Source organism: Rhincodon typus, chromosome 12, assembly GCF_021869965.1.
Source record: "Rhincodon typus isolate 14 chromosome 12, sRhiTyp1.1, whole genome shotgun sequence".
In the NCBI taxonomy this organism is placed as follows: Eukaryota; Metazoa; Chordata; class Chondrichthyes; order Orectolobiformes; family Rhincodontidae; genus Rhincodon; species Rhincodon typus.
Window position 1 is genome coordinate 39,011,011 of NC_063343.1, and position 22,570 is coordinate 39,033,580.

The 22,570-nt window shown below is 40.1% G+C and overlaps 1 protein-coding gene and 1 pseudogene across 1 annotated transcript in view; one reads left to right on the plus strand and one right to left on the minus strand.

The window, feature by feature from the left end:
* Nucleotides 1–22,570, minus strand: part of LOC109929118 (polycystic kidney disease 2-like 2 protein) — a 46,980-nt gene that overhangs the window by 14,932 nt on the left and 9,478 nt on the right. Inside the window, exons 4-9 of the mRNA XM_048603973.1 lie at nucleotides 19,886–20,136; nucleotides 17,841–18,065; nucleotides 16,327–16,555; nucleotides 9,424–9,594; nucleotides 8,967–9,148; nucleotides 1,787–1,907 (exon numbers count right to left, since the gene is read on the minus strand). Of these exons, the coding sequence (XP_048459930.1) occupies nucleotides 1,787–1,907; nucleotides 8,967–9,148; nucleotides 9,424–9,594; nucleotides 16,327–16,555; nucleotides 17,841–18,065; nucleotides 19,886–20,136 (1,179 nt within the window). The remainder of the gene's footprint in view (nucleotides 1–1,786; nucleotides 1,908–8,966; nucleotides 9,149–9,423; nucleotides 9,595–16,326; nucleotides 16,556–17,840; nucleotides 18,066–19,885; nucleotides 20,137–22,570) is intronic.
* Nucleotides 13,153–13,720, plus strand: LOC109929115 (annotated as a pseudogene).

The window sequence follows — 22,570 nt, forward strand, 5'->3', positions numbered from 1 at the left end:
CTTTGCCTTATAGGCAAAAATAGAGGCAGAAATCAGGAGGCTGGACAGGGAAGGAATGACCAAACCATTCCAGTTTGCAGAATGGGCAACACCAGTCGTACCGACTGTAAAGCCCGACAGGTCAGTTTGCCTTTGTGGAGATTTTTAAAAAACAGTAAATTGCTTTTTGCAGCTGGATAAATATCACCTTCAAAGACTTGTGCATGCACACCTCCAGGTCCCTGTTCTAACATCCTCCTCAAAATCAGACCATTTTGTTCATACTGTTCATCTTCCTATCAAAACATATAACTTCATACTGCTCTGTTTAAATGTTATCTCTCCATTTCATCAGTCAGTGTGTACTTTTGTTAGAATTCTCCTCATTGTTTATTCTATTTCTGAGTATTGTACCAGCTGCAAATTTTGAAATAATGTCCTGTACATCTCAGTCCAAGTCAAGCCGTTCAATATATTAAAAAGTGCTGCTGGGTTAATATTTATCCTGGAGAAAAACCCAATCAGACCAATTTGCTGTTTACTGCCCATCTGAGCAAATACTGCTATCCCCATTTGCACACCATGCTCCCATATTCATTAATTCTCTTTTCCTTCATCTACCAATCCCACAAAATCTCAAATGTTGGCAGAGTTTCTGCCTCAACTGGTAATTGTGGAAGTGAATTCTAGTGTCTCACACTTCCCTGCACAAAGATATTAGTCTTTCTGTATGTTAAATCTCTTGTGCCAATGGTTTGGACCACTCAACTGATAGAACAGAGTCGATAGAAGCAGAATGTTTCTATCATTTTATCACTTAAAAATCCATTTGTAATTGCACTGAAACATCAAAGAATGAACAATTTTTCAAGTCTTTCTGCATATTTGAGTTTCCTCATACCAGACTGAAATCTTGAGATTCTGTTACTACTGTTTTGGAGAACAAGAAACAGCAAGATATTGTCTGGTTGGAAATGATATACAGGCAGGGAAATTAATGGAGAATTCTGGTAAAGAAACCTATTCCTAGTCATTCTGGTTCTAAACAAGGGTCACAGGACCCAAAACATTAACTCTGATTTCTCTCCACAGATACTGCCAGACTGCTGAGATTTTCCAGCAATTTCTGTTTTTGTGTCTATTCCTAGTCATGTCCTATACAAACTCGACTCATGATGACAGCACACCCTTCCAGATACTTTGAATCAAACTGCTCACAGAAGTTATTACAGACCTCTGGAACAAATAGTATTTGAACCTGGGTCTCCTGGTCCAGAGGTAGGGGCACTACCTCTGCATCAGAAGACCCCCAACAGGACATCACTGAACAGATATGCTTTTACTCCAATCAATCATGACAACATCGTCATCATTAGCTAACTTTTAATTCCAGGTTTTTATTTTACAGCATGCATTTCCAAAGAAAATATAATTATTGACTTCAGTGGAAATGTGCTGCCCACTTTGCACCCATTTCAGGCATATGCAGAAGATTCCTGTGTGATTCTGGTGTGTGCAGTCTAAAAATTTGAACACCCTTGGTTAGACTGCAGCAAGTAAGTCACTCACACTTAAATAATTATTCATCGTGGATAGTACACATTTATACAACCCCTAATTATATTTCAGTTACATTTCTGTTGAAGCTGGTAGAAACTGACAATGCTGAAAAGTACCTTGCTGTTCCTGAATGTGAAACTATTGCAGCAATTGACTGTTTTCAATGTAAATTCAACAGAAAACTCTAAACTCACATTACTGAAGAATTTAGATGCGGGGCAATAATATTTATCACTATGTCACTCACCAACAGTACAAAGAACAAACAGAATACGAATGTGATGAAGTAAACAGGTCCAAGAATTTGGTTTGCATCTTCAATTTCATGAAAATTAAAATCTCCGAGAATAATCCTAAACTGTGTAAAACTGAAAATAAAGGTTTGTTAAATTACCTTTAAAAAAATGTCTCTGGTTGAACATAATACAAGATGCTGAATAGAAAAAGTGTTAAAATAGATAGTAATAAAATAACACTGCATATAGGACGGGAAAACTCCAGACTCCCTTTAATGCAGAAACTCCCTAAAATTTTGTTGCTGAAATTATTGCCTCTTAGATGTGTTGCCAAATGTGTTTGTGTGTGGATGGTTCAACTCACCACACTACTGCTCAAAAGATAACAAAGTGTGGACGTTTGAAGAAGGGTCTCAACCTGACACATCAACTTTCCTGCTCCTCTGATGCTGCCTGGCCTGCTGTGTTCATCCAGTTCCACACTTTGTTATCTCTGACTCCAGCATCTGCAGTTCTTACTATCTCTGCTCAAAAGATAACTTTTCCAGGAAAAGTCAAGAACAGAATCTTTGATATCAGCAACTTGTAAAGTAGTGTTGGCCCCCCAGTACAGGTATAATTTTACACACACATCAATCACCCCTCCCCCTGCCCTGCCATCCCCCCAAAACAACACACACCCCTCAGACAACGCAACATACCTTGAGCCAAATGAATAAAAGTACGAAGAAATTTCAATAAATTTCTTTGTCTAACAGGATTACAATACAGAAGTTAGGCGACACAGTATTGAGTGTTCAAAAACTGAGGCTACAAGTTTCCTTTGCTGTATCTGCCACATGCTGGGTAATGACCTCTCAGCACTACATTATCACATGATGTAAGGAATTATCTGTAGCATAAAACTGAAAACTTTGGACACAATTTACTTTGGACACCACCTGCTGAAATCAAGGGCATGAATTTTCGGTGCCAAGCACCACTGGAGATGGACTTTCAATGCTGTTTTGGGAGGAGACACGGTGTACGCAGCTGCCAGATTGTCCATGCTGTCATCTCCAGTGTGTAATAAAAGACAGGGAAGGAGGGTTTCGTGATGTCACACAGATCAACTAACCGATGTGATATCAAGTTACAAAATTTAGATCATGGTATATTGAGGCATTGAATCATCCATTTATCTGCAAACAAGCCTGATTTTGCATTTCTATAAACAAGTGTGAAGCTGTATCACTGCAAATAAGCATGAACCTCCAAGATAACCAATGCACTGTGCTTTCCTTAAATGTGATTCGTAAAATCTGCTAATGCAATTTGTCTTGGGTCCATTAGAGTGTGCTTAATTTTGCCAAAGAATGTTGCCACATCCTAACAAGGACTACAGAGCTAATTGCACAATGCACCAAATGCTGCTATAGTTATGGGGGCAGGAGTGCTAAGTCTGCAGCACCAAAGAGAGATTGAGCGGATGTGGCAGCTCTGCAATGATCCCCCGTCTACCTGGAATCGGACTCCTCCATGCTCCTCGATAATGACCGCAGATTATTTGGCAGGTCAGCTGCTGCACCCTTCACTTGGTATGCAGGCCCATTGTGACCTCTCTATTTTGAGCCGGCAAATAAACCATCCTTTAATTTTGGCCTGACCTCAGCTCACATGCACCCACAGGATTCACCATGTGCGTATCCTGACCCAGCCTCCTGCAGTTAGCCTCTGGAACCTTCAGGAATCTTCCTTCATCATTTAATTAGGCATTTTATGTAATCTGGGCTCAACATCAAGTTCAAAAGTTTCAGTCTGTAATCAAATACCTGAATTCTGTTTCCTTTCGTATTCAGTCATAGAGATATACAGCGTGGAAACAGGCCCTTCCGTCCAACTTGTCTATGCAGACCAGATATCCTAAATAAATCTAGTCCTATTTGCCAGCATTTGGCCCATATCCCTCCAAACCCTTCCTATTCACATACCCATCCAGATGCCTTTTAAAAGTTGTGGTGACTGCCTTTGTCTCTCTTTATGCTTTTTAAAGTGCCGTTGTTTTGATGTTTTTCCCCCAGAGTTCCAAAACAATGCATCACCGTATAAAACAGTAATTACTGCTTCTAGAATTCCAGGAAATCAGCTCCAACACTGAAAATACCACAAAAAAGGAGCTGCTCTTACAGCCACAATTTTTTGCCATCCTCCATCTTGGATTAACCAGAATCCTCTTCCTGCAGATTTTGGCATTAATTCATTTTTCTCTTGATTTTGCTTCGGGGTGTCAGCTGCTCCTCTTTTGTACCTCTCCCTGTTGCCTTATCATTTAATCGCTCCGGCATTCTCCCTATCACAGAGCTTTCCTTTTCCATATTTTTCCCTCCTTCCCCCCATTTCATTTCCCTAAAACATGTAATGGATGGAATTTTTCCAGCCCTTGAATAGTGAGGCCATTGGCAAGTTAGTTAGGAAAACAAGCTGAGATCAGGAAAAATAAAATTCATGACATCGAGACAAAAAGACTTTGCCTCCAACCAAGTTAAAAATGACAAGACGTGAATCTCTCTAGTGAGCAGCGAGAAGCCTAGTAGCAGACATTAGCATGCCACGTTTACCTCATCTTGCCTCATTACTTTGCAGTTTTCCACTCTCCCTTGCACTAGGTAAAAAGTAGAAGGTGACGATTCTTGACCTGAAAGTCAGAGCAGTTACCTGTGGACTCCAGCTTGTTGCTCCTGCTCTCCTATAGCAGTTACCACTGTTTCAAGGCATGCTGCCTGGGGCAGTGACTGTCCACACTCTCATCCACAGAGATTAACACTTACCAGCCTCACCATACCCCCGTGGCACATCTCCGACTCACTTACAATACATTCCGTATTTCAATGCTGTATCTTGGACCACACCGGTACCTTTCATTACAATGCTCCAGCCAGGACAGTTTACACGCAGGGACAGGAATGCACCTCATGGTCTGGACCAGGGTGCACCTCAGGACTCCTCTCGTGCTCTCTTATCACTCACCCACTTTGTGCCTACTTGGATAGTCACTGCATCTTTGCCATGCCCCTTTTGCTCTTTGCCCTCTCATTCAGAATTTAAAGGCTCACAGTACTCCTGTCGTCCATTGCTAATTAGAACAGACACCAGTCTGTGGCGCGGTGCAGATGAGCAGGGTCATTTTTGTATGTGCATGCAGGCTGTACATGTGAGTGAGGTGACCATGAAGCAGAATTAATCACAGAAAACCGTAAAACACGTACCCAGTGGGCTACAATACATGAAAATACAACCCCAAGACCTCATGGGCTGCACAAGGGCATGGAACGGATTTCCTCCCACATTTCACTGTATTTGCCAATATGCTGTCACATGCGGAGCTGTCTTTCTTGGGTGAAGTGAGGGTAGGGTTTGGGGGAACGGTCTCAGTAATCCTACAGCAATCTCCTACTGTATTTGCATAATATAACTTGTGCTGCATTCATCAGCATAAGATCCCACTGTCGAAGGCCCATGTATCAGCATTTCATGGCTACCCTTGTTGGAGTCCTCCAGTCCCACTTGACTGAAGTAACCTCCAGCAGATACCAAATAGTCTCCACATGAAGAGGTTGCACTGAATGTCTCCTCAGTATGTGGATGGAATACAGGAGGCTCACAGTCTATCATCCTTTATGTCATTTCTTCCAGATGAGGCAAGTGCAGTGTCACTGAAGACTGAGGATGTCCCAGACACTGTCCCTGAACTGTGCCAACAGCTAGAGTGGCACCTGAAGGGATTGGTGACCATCCTATCCCTGGTCATTAAGGTCACAGCTGCACAAAGCGTTTATCTAACTGACTGCTTCCAAGCATCCACTGGAGACCTGTGTGAGATCTCACAAACCTCAAGCCACAAATATTACCAATGTTCTGTGTACCATTTCATTTCATTTCCCTGTGACAATGTCAGGACAGCAATCTGGGCTGTGGCACCATAGCTGTCTTACCCCATGTGCAGGACACTACGGACTGTGCACACACTACATTGACTGAGCCATATCATAACACAGCTAACTTCATCAACAAAAGGGTTTCATTCCATTCATCCGTGATCATCAGTACCACCACATCTTAGAAGTGTGCACCACATACCCTGGAAGATGCCATGATGCTAATATCCTTGAAAACTCCCTTGTTTCTGCTACATATCAAGGACCACATGCCTTACAAGGATGGTTACTGGAAAGCGAGGGCTACCCTCTGTAAACATGGCTGATGACTGCATTACGTAAGCCCCAGCTGAAGCTGAATGTAGATACAATGCAGCCCATTCATCAATCAGGGCCATCATGGAGCAGCAAGAGAAACTTTCTGAAGATTGGATTCCAATGCTTGGATCAGATTGGAGGGATCTTGCAGTACAATCCAGACCATGTGCCACATATTCCTGACATCCTGCTCTCTGCACAACTGGAGCAGGTGAAGAGTGAATGTGAAGGACCCTGAAGAGCTGTGAGAGTGATAGCAGTCCTATCTGAAGGAACATCACCTTTTAGAGTGGCGCAGTGTCAGGCTTAACAAGACAGACAGGATGTCAGTGAGAGACCACTTCAATAGCTGGATGCAGTGATCACTGACTGTGAATTAGTTGCTGCTTAAAAGGCAAACAGGCTCTGTTTGTTCCCAAAAGGCAAGTGTGTCTTTTGATTGTTTTTGATTTGCTTTTGCTCTTGCTGAATAAAAGTGACAGATACCAACCATTTGAAGGTTTTCCAGTGTGTGACGGTTCTACACTGAATAATGAGAAGATATTTGGCTACACTGCCATTGAGGGAAAAGTAACACTCGCTTAAACAGTATTGTAGGATGGGGTGATGCTAAGAAAGGATAACCTTCGTAGCTTGGTCCCTTAACAGTAACACATTTACAAAAGAGCACTTGTACTTGCAATGAACTGTCAGCCATGCCATCCATGTGCCCTCAGATGTGTTTCTTTAGGGTGCCCCTTGCGCTGTGCACATGGTGAAGGGTAACTGCTAGCTGACCCAGTGCTTGTGTCATCACATCTCAGCACTTTGCACAGTTGGGCTATAAAAGTTGCACCTCTGGCAAGAGGGAAGGTAGGACAATTAGGGTGTCACAGAGATGTGGTATGTAGCTAAAGAGGCAGTTACCTAGAATAGCATGAGAAATCTCATGAAGGCTCACAGAGAGAAACCCTCCAGGAAACCCCCTGAAATTTATTCTTAGCCAATTTTTGGTAAAATTCAGCCCTGCATTTCTAACTCATCCCAGTTCTGATGAAAGGTGATTGACCTCAGCCACTAACTCATTAACATTTCTCTCTCCACAGAAGCTGCCCAACCTGATTTTCCAGAATTTTCTGTTTTTTATTCCAACTCAAGGTATGTGTAATTCTAACATCTGAAGCCGTGGTTTTACGCATCAGATCAAGTGATGGGGTCTCTTCATTAGTGATGTGCTGTTGCTCTCTCTCTTGCTGCTGGTGTTTCTACAGCTCAGCAGGAGGCAGGGTTTGGGTATCAGAAAGTAGAAAGTCACAAACAGAATGCTGCTGTATCAGAAGAGGAAGGGGTAGAAAACAAGAGGATCCATATGCTCAACATATGCAGCTTGTTTATCACACCAGATGGCATCATGAGGATGAGCTGGAAGTTCAGAAAGAGCATAAGGCAAAATACGGTTTTCCTGAAAGTTCTTAGTAATGGATTCCGTGAGCCCACTTGCAGCTGCCCCCGTAAAATGGAGAACCACCTTCTCCATCAGCTCAGCAGATGCAATCGTCTTTATCCCTGGTCAGCTCTGCTCTGTTCCTTTCTATCTTCCACCTTGTCCTGCACAAACAAAGGGTAGAGTGTGAGTGATTGTGTTGCACTGTGCCTGGGTTATGTGTCAGTCAGGGCAGAGCAGGAGCTTAGGGGAAGCAGCACGTGGTGGGTTGGTGGTTGACAGTAATGGAAGGTGGTGAGGGTACGATGGAGCATGTGGATACTTGGCATGAGTTCGAAGTGCCATGAAGTGATACTGTGGGAATGATGTGGTCCATTGAGGGGCACGAGAGGCAGATTGCGCTTTGGGTATTGACTGACCTAAGGCGCTGCTTAGATCAACGAGGAGTTGATGCCCTCACTATTGTTGCCACTCCTTTCTGAGGCTGGTTCATGAGGGTTTCTGGTTTCCTGTAGAACCATGGCATCTTTTAACCTGTACATTAACACCACTAATGCCTTTATCACCACTTCTATCATCCTGCAACCCTCTCTCTGCTGTGACAGTTACATTTTCCGTGTTTTTAAGTACAGCATCTCTTCGAGTGGGAATAGATTGCCTTCAAGAAGAGAATGCTGGCTGTACAAAGTGCTATCAACACAACACTATTTGACCTCCTGCTAATTACAATGGCAGGCTGAGTAGAAAGGGAACACACCAGCAGTGAGGAACACACTCAGGCCTATGCTACAATGATGATAATGAGGTGGCAGCACCAAATTCACATACCGCTTACTTCAAAACAGAATTAGTGCAACAAGCCCAAAAAAAAAAATTTAACCCCAAATTCTCAAAAGGTTGTCTGCATTATGTCATGCTAGGAGGATTTGTTGCTGAGTAAACTTTGGATCTCTGCCATAATACAGGGAGCTGGGATCTGATTTGCATGAACACTTTGGACATCTGCTGTCAGATTACCTGCACACAGTGACAAATGGAACTACATTTCCATCAGACCTTATTTTGAATAAAGAGAATAATTGCAAACTCAGATGACTGCAGCTAGCTTTTTGTTCTGATGGAGTGGGTCAGACACCTATCTATCTCAGCTAGATGATTACTTGCTAATTTCATAAAAATCCAAGAGGTGGAAAGAAAATTGTGAATTTGAAATAAAAACAGAAAATACTGGGAACACAGATCAGGCCCATCAGCACGTTGAAAGGAAAAGGTACTGAATGCATGTGGACCCTTTTGCAGAACTGAAGGAGGAAGCACTGAGAAGCCATAATCTGCTTTTCCTCTTCTCTTTGTAATGAAATTCATGATTTGACCAATGTGAAGCAAACACCTTAGCTGCTTTATACTTCTACTAAACAACAAATAATGTACCTAAGATCTATGCATTTTTCTGAATCCTCCATCTTAGGAATGCAGGAACAGCTTCTTTCAGCCATATTCTACCCAATGTTTAAATATTGCTAGTTTAATACATACATGCAGTTGCCAAAAGTGTGATAACTTTCCACTTGAGTTCCAAAGATAAGGTAGCCTAACTGAGCATATCCAAAAAATACAATAAAAAACATTATGGCAAATCCAACAATTCCTTTGGCACAGCGAGACAGTGTTGTCGACAGTTGAGTCATAGTCATATTGAAGTTAATATATTTGAAAATCTGGAAGAGAATAGACAAAAACTATTTAGAATTCTAAATTTGATATTTTCAAGATGATTTTATTGTTTACGTTCTGCGAAAAAGGTCTGCAAAAACATGTCCTTAAAGTACTATTACCCTTATATATAACTAAAGGTTTCTTGAATTAACACATACCAATTACTTTTAAATTTAATTACATTTAATGAATCTAAACAGTTCTATTAACAGTATCAAGGAAAGTCAATTAGTAATTGTACAAATTCTTTTTGTAAATCGAAATATTGAGAACTTACCTTTATCCATGCAATGAGAACAGTAAATGCAATTATGACATTATATCGGTTCTGCCAGTAAGCCAAAAAGTAGAGGTTTTGGTAGGAGTCGGAATTTTCCAGAAATTGCTCAAGCAGTAAGCTTACTTTTATTGTACGAAAGACGTTGTAAAAAATGGCTAGTAAAGAAAACTGAGGGTGAAAAAAATGTAGTCAGCATTAAAACTGGTTTCACATTTATTGACTTTAAGTACGTAAAACAATCATTTGACAAAAGGGCATAACTTGCCAATATTTTAAAAATCTTTTTAGGCATGAACAAAGGTATTTCTGAGCACCTGCAATGGCCTGATTTTCCACAAGGAGTTCTTGAACTGCAGTCTGATAGGAACACACCAGGCTAGCAGTTAAATATGATAATTATGTCCTAGATTTTAGACTCTATAAATTGTGTTAAGGAAAATTAATTGGTAACTGTAAATGCCTCATTTGTAAAGATGAATCTTGTTGATAGATTTCCATTATCTACTGAGAGCATTACTTAGGGATACTCCCTACCTTCAACAATAAGAAAATTAATAATACAACACTTCTGATAATTTTCTTTCAAATTATCACCATTATCTGGGGAGTCCATCAAAATATTCTGGATCAGTAAACAGAAAATAAATACTGTCAATTGTATAAGGAGTTTTGGATGAACCAATAAAAGTCTTTACAACAATAAAGAAATTCAACAGAATAGATACAAGGAATTTTTTTGGTGGGGAAATCAGACCTAGATGGCGCAGTTTTAAAATGAGAGCTAGGCCATGTAGAAATGAATTCAGAAAATTCTGCAATGTAGAACTCAAGGCACAAGTTTTGTGTGGTGACTACTCTGTACCATATGTACTGGTTTAGCTTAAATAAACCCGCCAGAGATTTTCAAATTAATGGAATCCATCTACCTCCTTTATGTTATATTTAGGTAACACAAGAATATTATTAGATGGCGCGCAGCTTAGATTTTCTTTTCCTTAAAAGAAACAGAGGAGATGAAACCAGCTTTATAAACTGGAAGGCCAAAGGGAGTTGCAACAAACAAAATAAAACAGCAATCCAGAAGTTCCCACAGTAAAGAAAACACTGGAAGTAAGATTTCTCTGCAAACTATGAGTATCTCTATGTTGTCCAAGTTCGTGCAGGCAACCAGCTGATTCAAACTTGCCCTACCTAAAGACCACTTCAGATTTAAATAACTGTATACAGTCAACACAATTCTGAACCAAGAGAAATAGTGCTTAACTTCAAACAACAATAAAAAAGTGGCTGCATTTGGGAACTGTGCATAACCAACAGAAAAAGCCCTAAAACCAGTTTCAAGCCAGAAAATTAGAAAAGGAACATGAAGCACAGCACTGAAAGCATAGCAAAGAAGGCAGCTCCACTTTATTGACTGAGCAATTGCAGAACCAATTAGCCAAGAAGATGCTGCTAGTAGTTGGTAATGAGGGGATGAGGGGTTCAGTTAGCTCAGTTGACTGGGGATGGTTTGCAATGCAGAGTGACACCAACAGCGCAGACTCAATTTCCACACTGGCTGAGGTTATCATGAAGGTCCCAACTTCTCAACCTTTCTTGAGGCATGTGGCCCTCAGGTTAAACTCACCACCAGTTGTGTCTCTCTAATGAAAGAACAGCCCTATGTTTTTCTAGGACTGTGGTGATTTTGTAAATGAGGGGTTGTACAATGTTGCACCTTGAACTCAACTGAAAAATCTTGCAAAGATCTGGAAAGTGCTAGAAGATCAACTGCATGTAAAATTAACTTTAAAATTTGGTTTGTGTCCCACAGGCAAAAGCCACAGGAATCAACAGATCATGTTGTCAGGATGTGACACAACAAGGGCAATGACTACAACTTTTCGGAGGCTGAGCCATTGGAGCTGATATTGAGGTGGTGATTGCTTCAACAACAATCAAAACATCTCAAACAGACCTCTTAAAAAAAGAGAAAAGGTCACAGTATTATGCTAGCAAAGTGCTAGCAGATATCAGAAAATATGAAGCTATTGGACCTGGACAACAGCACCTGCAAACACTAGATGCAATAAACAGTATTGACACTGTAGTCAGGACACACAAGTCCCACTGGTCAACCACCCCTACCCACCTTAAGTTGGGCCGCTCCTGGCCAGTAAGGTGTTGACCTAGTATAGACATTCTACATGATTGGATAGTCAGAACTTAATGTTTCTCCTCAACAAGTTGACAAAATCCATTAATAGTAGAGTTCACCACCATGGTGCAATCTGCTAATAGAGTGTGCTGGGAAGGTGCCAGAACTATCACATGAATGACTCACAAGAAAACCTGTTGTAGGTGATACCAGATGAGGGAGGAGTTTAGGCCAGAATATTGGGAGAGAACCCCATTCTTTTTAAAAGAAGCAATACTAAAGGACCCTTTACATAATGAAATAAGAAAAGCAATAAATACTCAACAAGTCAGCTGGGATTTTCTGATAATTTTATGATTATTTTTATTTCAGATTTCCATCATCCGCAGTACTTTGCTTTAGCAGGAGATAAAACCAGCTGTATCATGCTGGTACTGTGCAGCAGCAACACAAGTGGCGTTAGCCACTAACAGGTGTTACGACACAAGGATAGCAAGCAAAATCAAACCAGCCTCACTATCACTGGATTCGCACCAGTGAAATTAAAACATTCATTGACTCTCAAATTTGCCCAACTGTTCCTAACCAGGCTTTACGAATAATGAATCTTAGGCACTAAGTTGATCATTTAAACAAAAATTAACAATTCATTATTAATAATGTAATTTTAGTCGAACACAGATAAGCAACAAGGCAACCTAATTAATGTCTATGATCTAAGCCCAATCTCTTTGATTATAACCCCCACTCACACACCAATGACAGATACTGCTAAGAGATAAATTAAAAAAAAAATTATGACTTGCCAATTCGATAACCATTTCAACAATGAATACCAGGCCTTGATGAAATCTTTGACCTTGGCTTGTATAACAGGCATGTATATCTTGCTTGTCACCAGTCAATGCAAACAGCCTCAGCAGACTTCCAAAATTATTCACCCAAATCTTACAGATCTGGGGTTCTCTTCTCAGAACATTGAACAAGTCGATAACTGGAGTGAAACCAGAGAGAGAGCAAAACAAAAGCAGCACCATGTGGCAGTTTTCTAAACACAAAACTGCCTGCTGCTCCGAACACAGTCAGAACCAGTTCACGCTTTGTTTTGTCTTTCTTTTTCAACGTTCTCTGTGATTGGCTGGCCAGCATCAGTCCTCCTTTGATTGATCAATTCAGCATCCAACCGGTTATCAGTCGCTGGGCAGAGCCACATCTCAGTGCCAAATTGTCGACAGTGTCCTTAGAGCAGTAATTAACTTGCATTGCCTTTCAAGCCAGTTCCCCAAAGTAAGCATCTGTCTTTATTATCTCCTTTTTCTTTAGAAAGAAGCTGCTGTTCAAAGTTCAACGTTCTATTCTCAAACTTCAACTCACAGTTCTTAACCAAAAATATAAAATAAAATAAAAATAGTGATGGTCTCAAACCAGGATGTTGCCTTCCAGCCAAAAAGACATTCTGCCTATTACACAAATGAACATTGGGCTATATGAATTGCAGTGCAGTTTGTTGTCAGGCATGTTGGTGATACAAACCAAAGACTGACAGATCGTATCAAATAGCATACATCTTCAGCTGTTTGCGACAAGAAATGTACAGACCTGAGCTTACAAAGTTTGTAACATGGTCCGAGGTTACGTTGGATTCTGCAATTGAGCATTTGCTGGATAATCCTGACTACTGGGGCAACAGGAGGGACTTTTGCTGTATGTTTGCAAGGCCCTTCCAAAAACATGGGCCTGTTCCTCTTTCTACTTATTTCTGTATCTACAAGGAAGGTAACATTGTTGACATTAAGGGCACAGGCACTGTACAATAGGGTATGCCCCACAAATGTTACCACTGCAAGACTGGAAGTATTTATAATGTTACACAGCATGCTGTAGGCATTATTATCAAAAAACAAGTCAAGGGCAAGATCATCACCAAAAGAATTAACGTGTGTATTGAGCACATTAAGCATTCGTAAAGCAGGGACAGCTTTCTGCAGAGAGTGAAAGCAAATGAAGAGGTCACGAGAGCAACTAAAGGGAAGGGGACCTGGGTTAAGCTGAAGTGACAGCCTGTTCATCCCAGAAAAGCATAATTTGTAAGAACCAAGGAAAACAAGTCAGCCACTGGAACCAATTCCATGCAAGTTTATGGCATATTTCTGTTAAACAAATTGAATAAATATTATTTATCTGAAAAAAATACTGACACTGACTTATGCTGTTATTTACAGACAGAATATGTGCACATGATGTGCCTGTTTCAACTCAACAGTTCACTTCTCAGGGCCGTGCCTTTACAATCAGAGTTGACCTGGCTAGATTAAAATTTAAACAATGCTTGACAATTAACTGTCAATCATATTAACAGCTGCATTCTCCTTGGCAATGCCTCTACCAATCAGATACTACTTGCTACCTGCTCTCATGTAGTATGAATGTTGTTTTTCTCCTTTATTGGCATTCTCGTGTATTATCTTGATGAGTCCATGACAAAAATGTTACCCCTCAGCAATATTCCAGTTCTATCCTATCAAATAATTATTTGTTTCATTTTTACTGAAACTGTAAAACTTGTGACTTATGCCTATTGAATTTTGCCTTTGGCCACAATATGGAATAAGATAGCCAAAGCTGTCTGGATTTAGGGACAGTCTCTCAGAGTATTTACTTACATCTGAGATAATAAACAAGTTGGCATCTGGTATTTGAAGAAAAGAAACTCTGAGGGATTTTGTTCACAAGACACTTATGCCATAATGAATATGCAATGACAGCATTCCTGAGAACTAACCTGGAAAGACCTTTAGCTTTCCTTAACAATTTTTAGAGAGAATCAGAATGGAAAGGATCAACACAAGTTACCTGTCTATATTGTTTGAATACTGCTCAAAGACATTGCATTGTCTGGACTTGATCTAGCTCAATAACTGATTAGCTTAAAACCACACCTGGAATTGGATTCAAGCAGTCTTACACAATTGGCATTTACAGCAACAACTTAAAGCTGAATGAACCAAGTTATGAAACACTAAAAGAAAAAGTCAGCAATGTACCACCAGAAGATGAGGATGGTCAGTAGTAGCGTAGAAACAAAGTTAATGAAATACTAAAAATGAGAAAACAACACCAACAAGTCACCATTCCAACACAGCAAGATATAAGACTATAAGACATTAAGATATAGGAGCAGAATTAGACCATTCAGCCCATCTAGTCTACTCCTCTACTCGATCATGGCTGATAAGTTTCTCAACCCATTCTCCTGCCTTCTCCTGTAACCCTTGATCCCTTTACTAATCACGAACCTATCTATCTCTGTTTTAAGTATCCTCAATTACTTGGCCTCCTCAGCCCTCATTGGCAATTTCCATAGATTCACTACCCTCGGGCTGAAGAAATTCCTCCTCATTTCAGTTCAAAAGGGTCGTTCCTTCACCCTGAGGCTGGCCCTTGGGTCCCTGACTCTCCTGCTAGTGGAAACATCTTCTCCATGTCCACTCTATCCAGGTATCTCAGCATGCTGTAAATTTCAAAGAGCTCACTCCTCAATCTTCCAAACTCCATCAAGTATAGCCCCAGAGTCCTCAACTGCTCTTCATATGACAAGCCCTTCATCCCCAGGATCATTCTTGTAAAGGATATCTAAGAAGGTACCCTTTGTATGATTGGAAAAGTGACAAGCAGAATAAGGGTAAACTACAGGCAGTCTCAGGTGAATGTGTTTTGTTCTTGAGTCCAATCCCAAGTCAATTTGCACACAAGATGGAACACAATGCAGGACAATATAAATAGCTGTTTGTCAGTATGAGGAAACATTGGCATGTTGGATCTTCAATATTAATATAATACATCCCCCTTTGTGGGATAACGTTTGTAAGTGTGAGCATTTGTAAATCAGATGTTCATAAATCTGGGACCCCTTGTAAACCTTTACTCAAATAACAGTAGCTCATTATGTGTGTAAGGGCTGTGTCTTTGAGACATACTCAGATCACATGGAACTGGGACCTGAAGTTCCAGGGTAGTTGACTTTTACCATATCTTTTACACTGTAACATTCAATGGCCTGTTAATGTTCACTCAACTGAGAGTAGCCTAATCTTACTGCTGCGCGTATCTACAACTCGTCCATGTTGCTTTAGTGATTTCTTTGATCTGGAGGAAGTGTGTGGAGTTAAGAATGAAGTTGCTCAAAGTGGGAATTATTTCAACTAGGGAGCAAATGAAGGCTGTTTGCATCAATGCTCAACTGTGAGGAAGTATAGTTCCAAAAACCCACCCAGGGGAAGGACAGTGAAATGGATTGACTGCGTCCATTGTGCAGAGGCAACAATTGAATTGGGCCTGCAGAATCTAAAATAACCACACTGGTAGCCTGTGTCAGAACGGTCATGGGTACAGATCAATACGTACTGGACACAGGGGAAGTAACAAAGTCATGGGAAGAGGTAATTAGTTTGGCAGGAACAGGCTGAAATAATTCCTGTTTGCTTATCATTAGGAGGAGGCAGAGGTAGAAACAGGCTTTGCAAATCAGAGATGTATATGGATAAACTCTTTTCCACTATTTCGCTCTGTTAAATTTCATATATATAAAATCCCAACTGATTATAAACTGTGAGTTCTTAATGTTATACAGCAATAAATGAAGTAATGGCATAAAAAAGACATTTCTGTTTCAATTGATATTCTCACATAAAAGGACCTAACTTTAAGCACATTATGTGAATAACAGTAAACAGTTTCTTTTCATATCTATAAATTGTACTGACCAGCACAATTAAGAAATCCAAACAATTCCAAAAATTCTTGAAGTATGCCATCCTGTAAGAGTGAAGCTCTATGATTTCTTGGATCAGATAGTTGCAGATAAAGAAACAAAAGATAATTTCACAAGCAGCTAGAAAATAGTCGAAGTTTGAAACATATCGTAGGAGTTTGACTGTGAAAAACTCAGAGGAAGGGATGGCTCCACCAGTTGCCGGAAATTCCACCAGCAATCTGGAATAGAAATAAGTTAAAAGAACAAATCATTCCAGAAGAATTTAAAACAAGTTTTACTTCTTGGAAAATTAAATTTATGACATTTCTAAAGCACAAATACAACACACGTCACACCATCTCTAAATATTGAGATTCACCCTTGTTATATACAAGCAGTCCTCACTTAACATTTTGTTTCCCTTCCTGATAATTGTTACTTTAAATGAAATGACTGTAAGTAATTCCCATAGGAATCAACGTTAAAGCTAGAGTTAGGTTCCTATGGGCATTTTCTTGCCTGGAAAAACCAATACACACATTGAAATACTGTAGACATAGTAAGAACTGCCGATGCTGGAGTCTGAGATACTGTAGTTGACATGTGCAGCACTATAATCCCTTGTTAAAATAACTTGTACGACAAATGAAATCACTGAATACAACAGAAATATTGTTTGAATCCACTTTTGTTGTTCCCACACCCAAAGTAATGAACTGGCGTACAGTAAAGTCCCCATTATCCAGTACCCAAGCATCCAGAACTCTCGTGCAACTGCAACTGGAAAGGTGCCTCCGTACTGCGTGCAGTACAACAGTCTGAGATTCAGAACTGTAAACCCCTGAAGACCTTACGAGAGCAGATCAACTGACTTATCAATAAACACAGAATCACCAATCATAGACAGGTAAGCCGATTTCATCCTAAGTGCCCACAGCAAAAATCTCCAGCTTCAAATAGGATAGTTAGCAGGTTTGCAGACGACACCAAAATTGGTGACGTAGCAGCGAAGAATGTTATCTCAGAGTACAACGGGACTTTGATCGGATGAGCCTATCTAACCCTGAGAGTTCCCCAAGTTCCATTTGTGGCCCAACACCACGTGATTCTAATCTGGGAAGGTGGGGTATTGCAAAAACATACAAAGTAAAACTGGAAATACCAAAGTAACTCAGAAAAAACAAGTGAAATAACATTAAATCAGCTGATGTAAATGAGGACTACCTGTACATAGTTGAGCCATGTTTCTGTTTGCTGGATTTAAGAGTTAAATAGGTCTGATTTATAAGCAATTGTTTTTGTTATGGTGCTGTATCCACAATATCATCAATGGGGAACAGAGAGAAAACAGTTTTAACACAATGGAATTACTATAAAAATGGCTAAGAATGAATTGCACATGGTGTGAATTGTGAATAATACATGAATATACTATTTGATTTCAATGTGGCACAAACATAGATTGAATTTTGGATATATAACGTGAATTACAATCATAAAAATATTAAAAGTATTTTCACAAACCTGATTGCAGTAAACAAGTTGACATTTGCGTTGTAGACAGTAAAATCTATAAAGACAGCTCTGCTCCCACTGTCAAGCCAAAGTTTTGATTTAAGCTGTTTAATCTCCCCAGCAGTGGCAACTTTATCCCTTGTTAATTCAAAAATGTATCCTCCATTGCCATATGTACCAAGTCTACCCCAGTGCCACAGCTCAAACTCATTATTAGGAACACGATATTCCCATCTGTTCATATTTTAAAAAAGAAAAAAAGACAAAGTAACAGATTCAATAACACCTCCAAAATAATCCACACATCCTAAATATTAATGGGGAGCTGAGATTGCCAGTTTCTGTTCAATGTAAAGCCCCCAGAATGTTGATAGCTGTGGATTCAGCAATAAGAATGTCATTAAATGATATGGGGCAATGGTTAGATTGTCTCTTGTTAGCGATGGTCATTGTCAAGCACTTGTGTGACTTGCCACTTGTCAGCCCAAACCTGGATATTGGTCAGATCTTGCTGCACTTGGACATGGATTGCTTCAGTATCTGAAGAGTAACAAATAGTGTTGACCATTGTGCAATCATCAGTGAACATTCCCACTTCTGACCAAATGATGGAGGGAAAGTCATTGATGAAGCAGTTGAAGATAGTTGAGCCCAGGATAAGACTCTGAGTATCTGGCACAATGTTGTCCTAGTGCTGAGATGACTGACCTCTAACAACCATCACCATCTTTCTTCATGCTAGATGTGATTCCAATCAGTGGACAGTTTGCCCCCATTCCTGTTGACTCTAATTTTGCTAGAGCTCTGAGTATAGTACCATATTGATCAAATGTGGCCTTGATGTTAAAGACAGTTACTTTCACCACACCTCTGGCGCTCAGCTCTTTTGTCTCATGTTTAGACGACATGGAGTGGCCCTGGAAGAACCCAAATGAATGTCAGCGAGCAAGTTATTCCTTTGCAAGTGCCTCCTGATAACGCTGTCAATGACCCCTTTCCAACACTTTGCTGATGATCAAGAGTAAATCCATAGCATGGTAAGTGGCCAGGTTTGAATTTATCCTGCTTTCTGTGTACAGGACATACCTGGATAATTTCCACATTATCAGCTGGAAGCTAGTGTTGTATCAATTCTGGAACAGCTTGACTTGGGTCATGCCCAATTCTGGAACAGCTTGACTTGGGTCATGCCCAATTCTGGAGCAACAGTCTTCAGGACTATTGCCAGAATGTTTTCACAGCCCGCACTATTTGCAGCATCTTGTGCTTTCAACTATCTCTTGTTATCTCATGAAGTGAATGGGTAAAGACTAGCATCTGTGATACCGTGTATCTCAGGAGGAGGCCAAGATGGATCACCCACTCGGCACTTCTGGCTGAAGATGGATGTCAGGAAGGAGTGACACTGTGCCTATCAGTGCTTGTGGGAACAGCACACTTAGAATGCCAAGGAGCATCCAGGAAGTGAGGCTTTCATTGTTGTGGTGACAATACTCTAAGAGAAGGCTATGGAAATTGGTTTATTACAGAACAGACTGTTACTGACGGAAAGGCAGGTGTGAATGCTATACAAATTGAGCAAAGTCATGGTTGTGTACCATATTCCCAGGAACAAATGTTGGGTGTGGCACTTGTACGGTCTTTAACTTCACTGAAAGCTCCTGACCAAAGGAAGAACACAGGGCTTGGTTGAACAACCAGCTATTTCAATTAAACCATGTTACTCTACCAGATGCAGCAACAGAACAGGAACAGACCAGCGCTCCTGCCACACTGGAAAATCCATAGGACGCACTATCATCTCAAGATACTATGGCATTTCATTCCAACACAACCTCCACCAGCACAGATGTTGTTGCTGGAGGCAAACACATTGAATGCTGTTTTAAATTAGCACCTGGGAACATTTTATCATATTAAAGGCACTACATAAATAAACATTGCTGTTGTTGCTGTACAACAGCCACCAAATAAATTTAAATTCTAACTTTCAAGCTACAAAATAAAATCTGTCTAAAGGACTGAAAAAAACGTATATCTAAAAAAAAACTTACGCAGATCCACTTCTGGGGCCAAATGGTGACTGATCCTCAGTTGCAAATGTATAAGCATCATAACAATCTTTAAACATCTTCTGAAAATATTCATGAATAGAACAACTATTGTTGCGCACTCTTAACTGTCGAATTTGAGGGTGTCCTAAAAGGATATTCTCATAGTATATGTAGTTCTCGCCTTGATACAAAGGCTGGCCATTGTACCATTCTTTCCAGTAAAGACTGTCCAGGAGTGGCCCCTCTACATACTGAAAATAGCAATTTTATGAAGTCTGTAATTAATGCGAAATGTATAAAAATCATTTTCACTGTTAGTTATTTTTTCCCTCTTACTTTGCTACACAGATTCTTACAGAATAGTAACATTCCAATTTATAAAACAAATTAAGTAATGCAGATGTATTATTGGTCAGCTGCATGTTCAGTCATTTGAGACAACACTGATACTTACGGGCTCAATTGTTCCTAAACTAACAATCAATATTACCATGGTGATGCAGAAAAATTAAAGCTTAGATGATAGTCATGAACCTTCAGGGTTGATTTTCCTGTCAGACATGGATTGAGTGGATAATGCATGTTCCGTCCAACTGCCCAAATCAAGCAGTAGGGAATCCATGACATTTTTGTGACCATTCTTAAATGTCATTGGTTAGCTGCCAACACCAAATATGCTCTCTATAGGCAGTTTGTAAATTACCAGGGTAAATAAGTGAGAATGCGACTCAAGAACGCATTAAAGCAATCTGCAGCCCATAAAACTCAGAGCTCTTCTTGGCAATGAACGTGGAAAGTGATTTACTGGAACACAGAAATCATGATTTCAACCAGAGCAGCTTCTCCCTTACAGGGGCAGAGGTGCTCACACAGAAGGTCAGCAACAAGCAAAAATTCTCCTGCCTGCTAGAGATACACCTGAGCAGATTTCTCATCAGTAATAGATGCAGATGGATAAATGTCACATGGATTCTTCCCAGGCCCTTGCAGAGTGGGAAATCAAATTAATGATTTTACCAAGATGTGAATTTGAAGTTCTTTTAAAATCACTTTCACTGTACAGCCCTGTGCCATCCTACTACAGCTCCTCCATTTTCAATTGTGCTCTTTTCTGTTTCTCCTACATCTTGTCCATTCATAATCCAATTCGTAAATGCATCTCCTTTTGCTTTGCACTTCCAAGAATCCCATTCTATCCTCAAAACTGTCCCACTTTAAAAAAAAAAATCATGGGATGTAGCCGTGCACTGGTTAGAACTGCATTTATCGCTGATTTTAAATTTCCCTTGAGAATGTGGTGGTGAACTGTCTGCTGAACCGCTGTAGTCCTTGGGTATAGGTACACCAACATGTGAACATACAAAATTGGTGGAAAAATAGGCTATTCAGCCTCTTGGTACAATTCCACCAATCAGAAAGATTATGGCTGATCTGTTGGTGTTTTGATGCCATATCGTCATCCACCTCTGATTCCCTTACCTAACAAGAATCAATCAACCTCTACCCTAAAAATATTCAATGAGCCTACCTCCACCACCTTCTGAGATAGAGTTCCAATAGGAAAAAACACTCAGAGAAAATCATTCTCCTCTTCTTTGTCCTATTGTTACCGCTAGTTTTAAACAATAGCCTGTAGTTCTGGACTGATTCACATGAAGCAACATAATTTCCACATCCACCTTGACAAAACTATTCAGGATCTTACACATTCCAGTCAAGTCACAACTTTTAAATTCCAGAGGAAACAAGCCCCAGGCTTTTCAACATGTCCTACCAGACAAGTCACTCATTCCAGGTATCAATCTAGTAAACCTCCTGTGAAATATGTAAATCTGTGCATATTTAATTTGGAAATATAAACTGGGAAAATGGAAATTTGGATACAACTGCATTGCAGAACATATATTTTTACAACTCAAAGTGGACTGTGTGGTATTCATTTTTTGGTTACACAATGTCATACAACTTCTGGAGAAACTGGATTTTGATGTTTTTGTGAAACACACTGGCATCAGGTGTCTTACGGGTTAAAAAAAAATTGCCCAGCAATAGTTTTTATAGTCAAGTTGCAGTTTGTTGCAGAGCCAAGAGAAGGGAAGTTGCATTCAGACCACCAAAATAACCTCAAAGCCAAGATTGGTATCTCTCTCCCTCCTCTGTAAGTGGAAGGCAAACCAACACAAACAGACTTTGAAAATAACTTCTAATTCCAACAAAAATTTAGGTCCAACTGACTGGCTTCCAAAATAAGAATCACTACAGTTGACAACCTGCTATAATTGCCAATGAACAAGTAAGAATTGTATTGAGAGGCCGAATAGCCTACATTTCCTTCTATTTTGTATGTTCATATGTCGGTGTACCTACACTCAAAGACTGCAGTGGTTCAGCAGACAGTTCACCACCACATTCTTAAAAGATCTTTGAGCAAATCACCCCATTCCACATTGTAGTTGGACTCTTGAACCACTGAATTTGTCCCTTTTTGCCTATGTTTTCGGCGAATGATATTTCTACAAACTTTTTTTGTCTGTTCTTTTTTGTGAATGAATGCAACCATATCTGGATTTTAAGTTTGCCTATTAGTTACTAATAATCCTTTTTGCCACTTGCTAAAGGATAAGTTTGTTTGTTACAAGGAAGCTTTGTAATCTTATTTGTTGATGTAACCTGGTATGAGTTTTT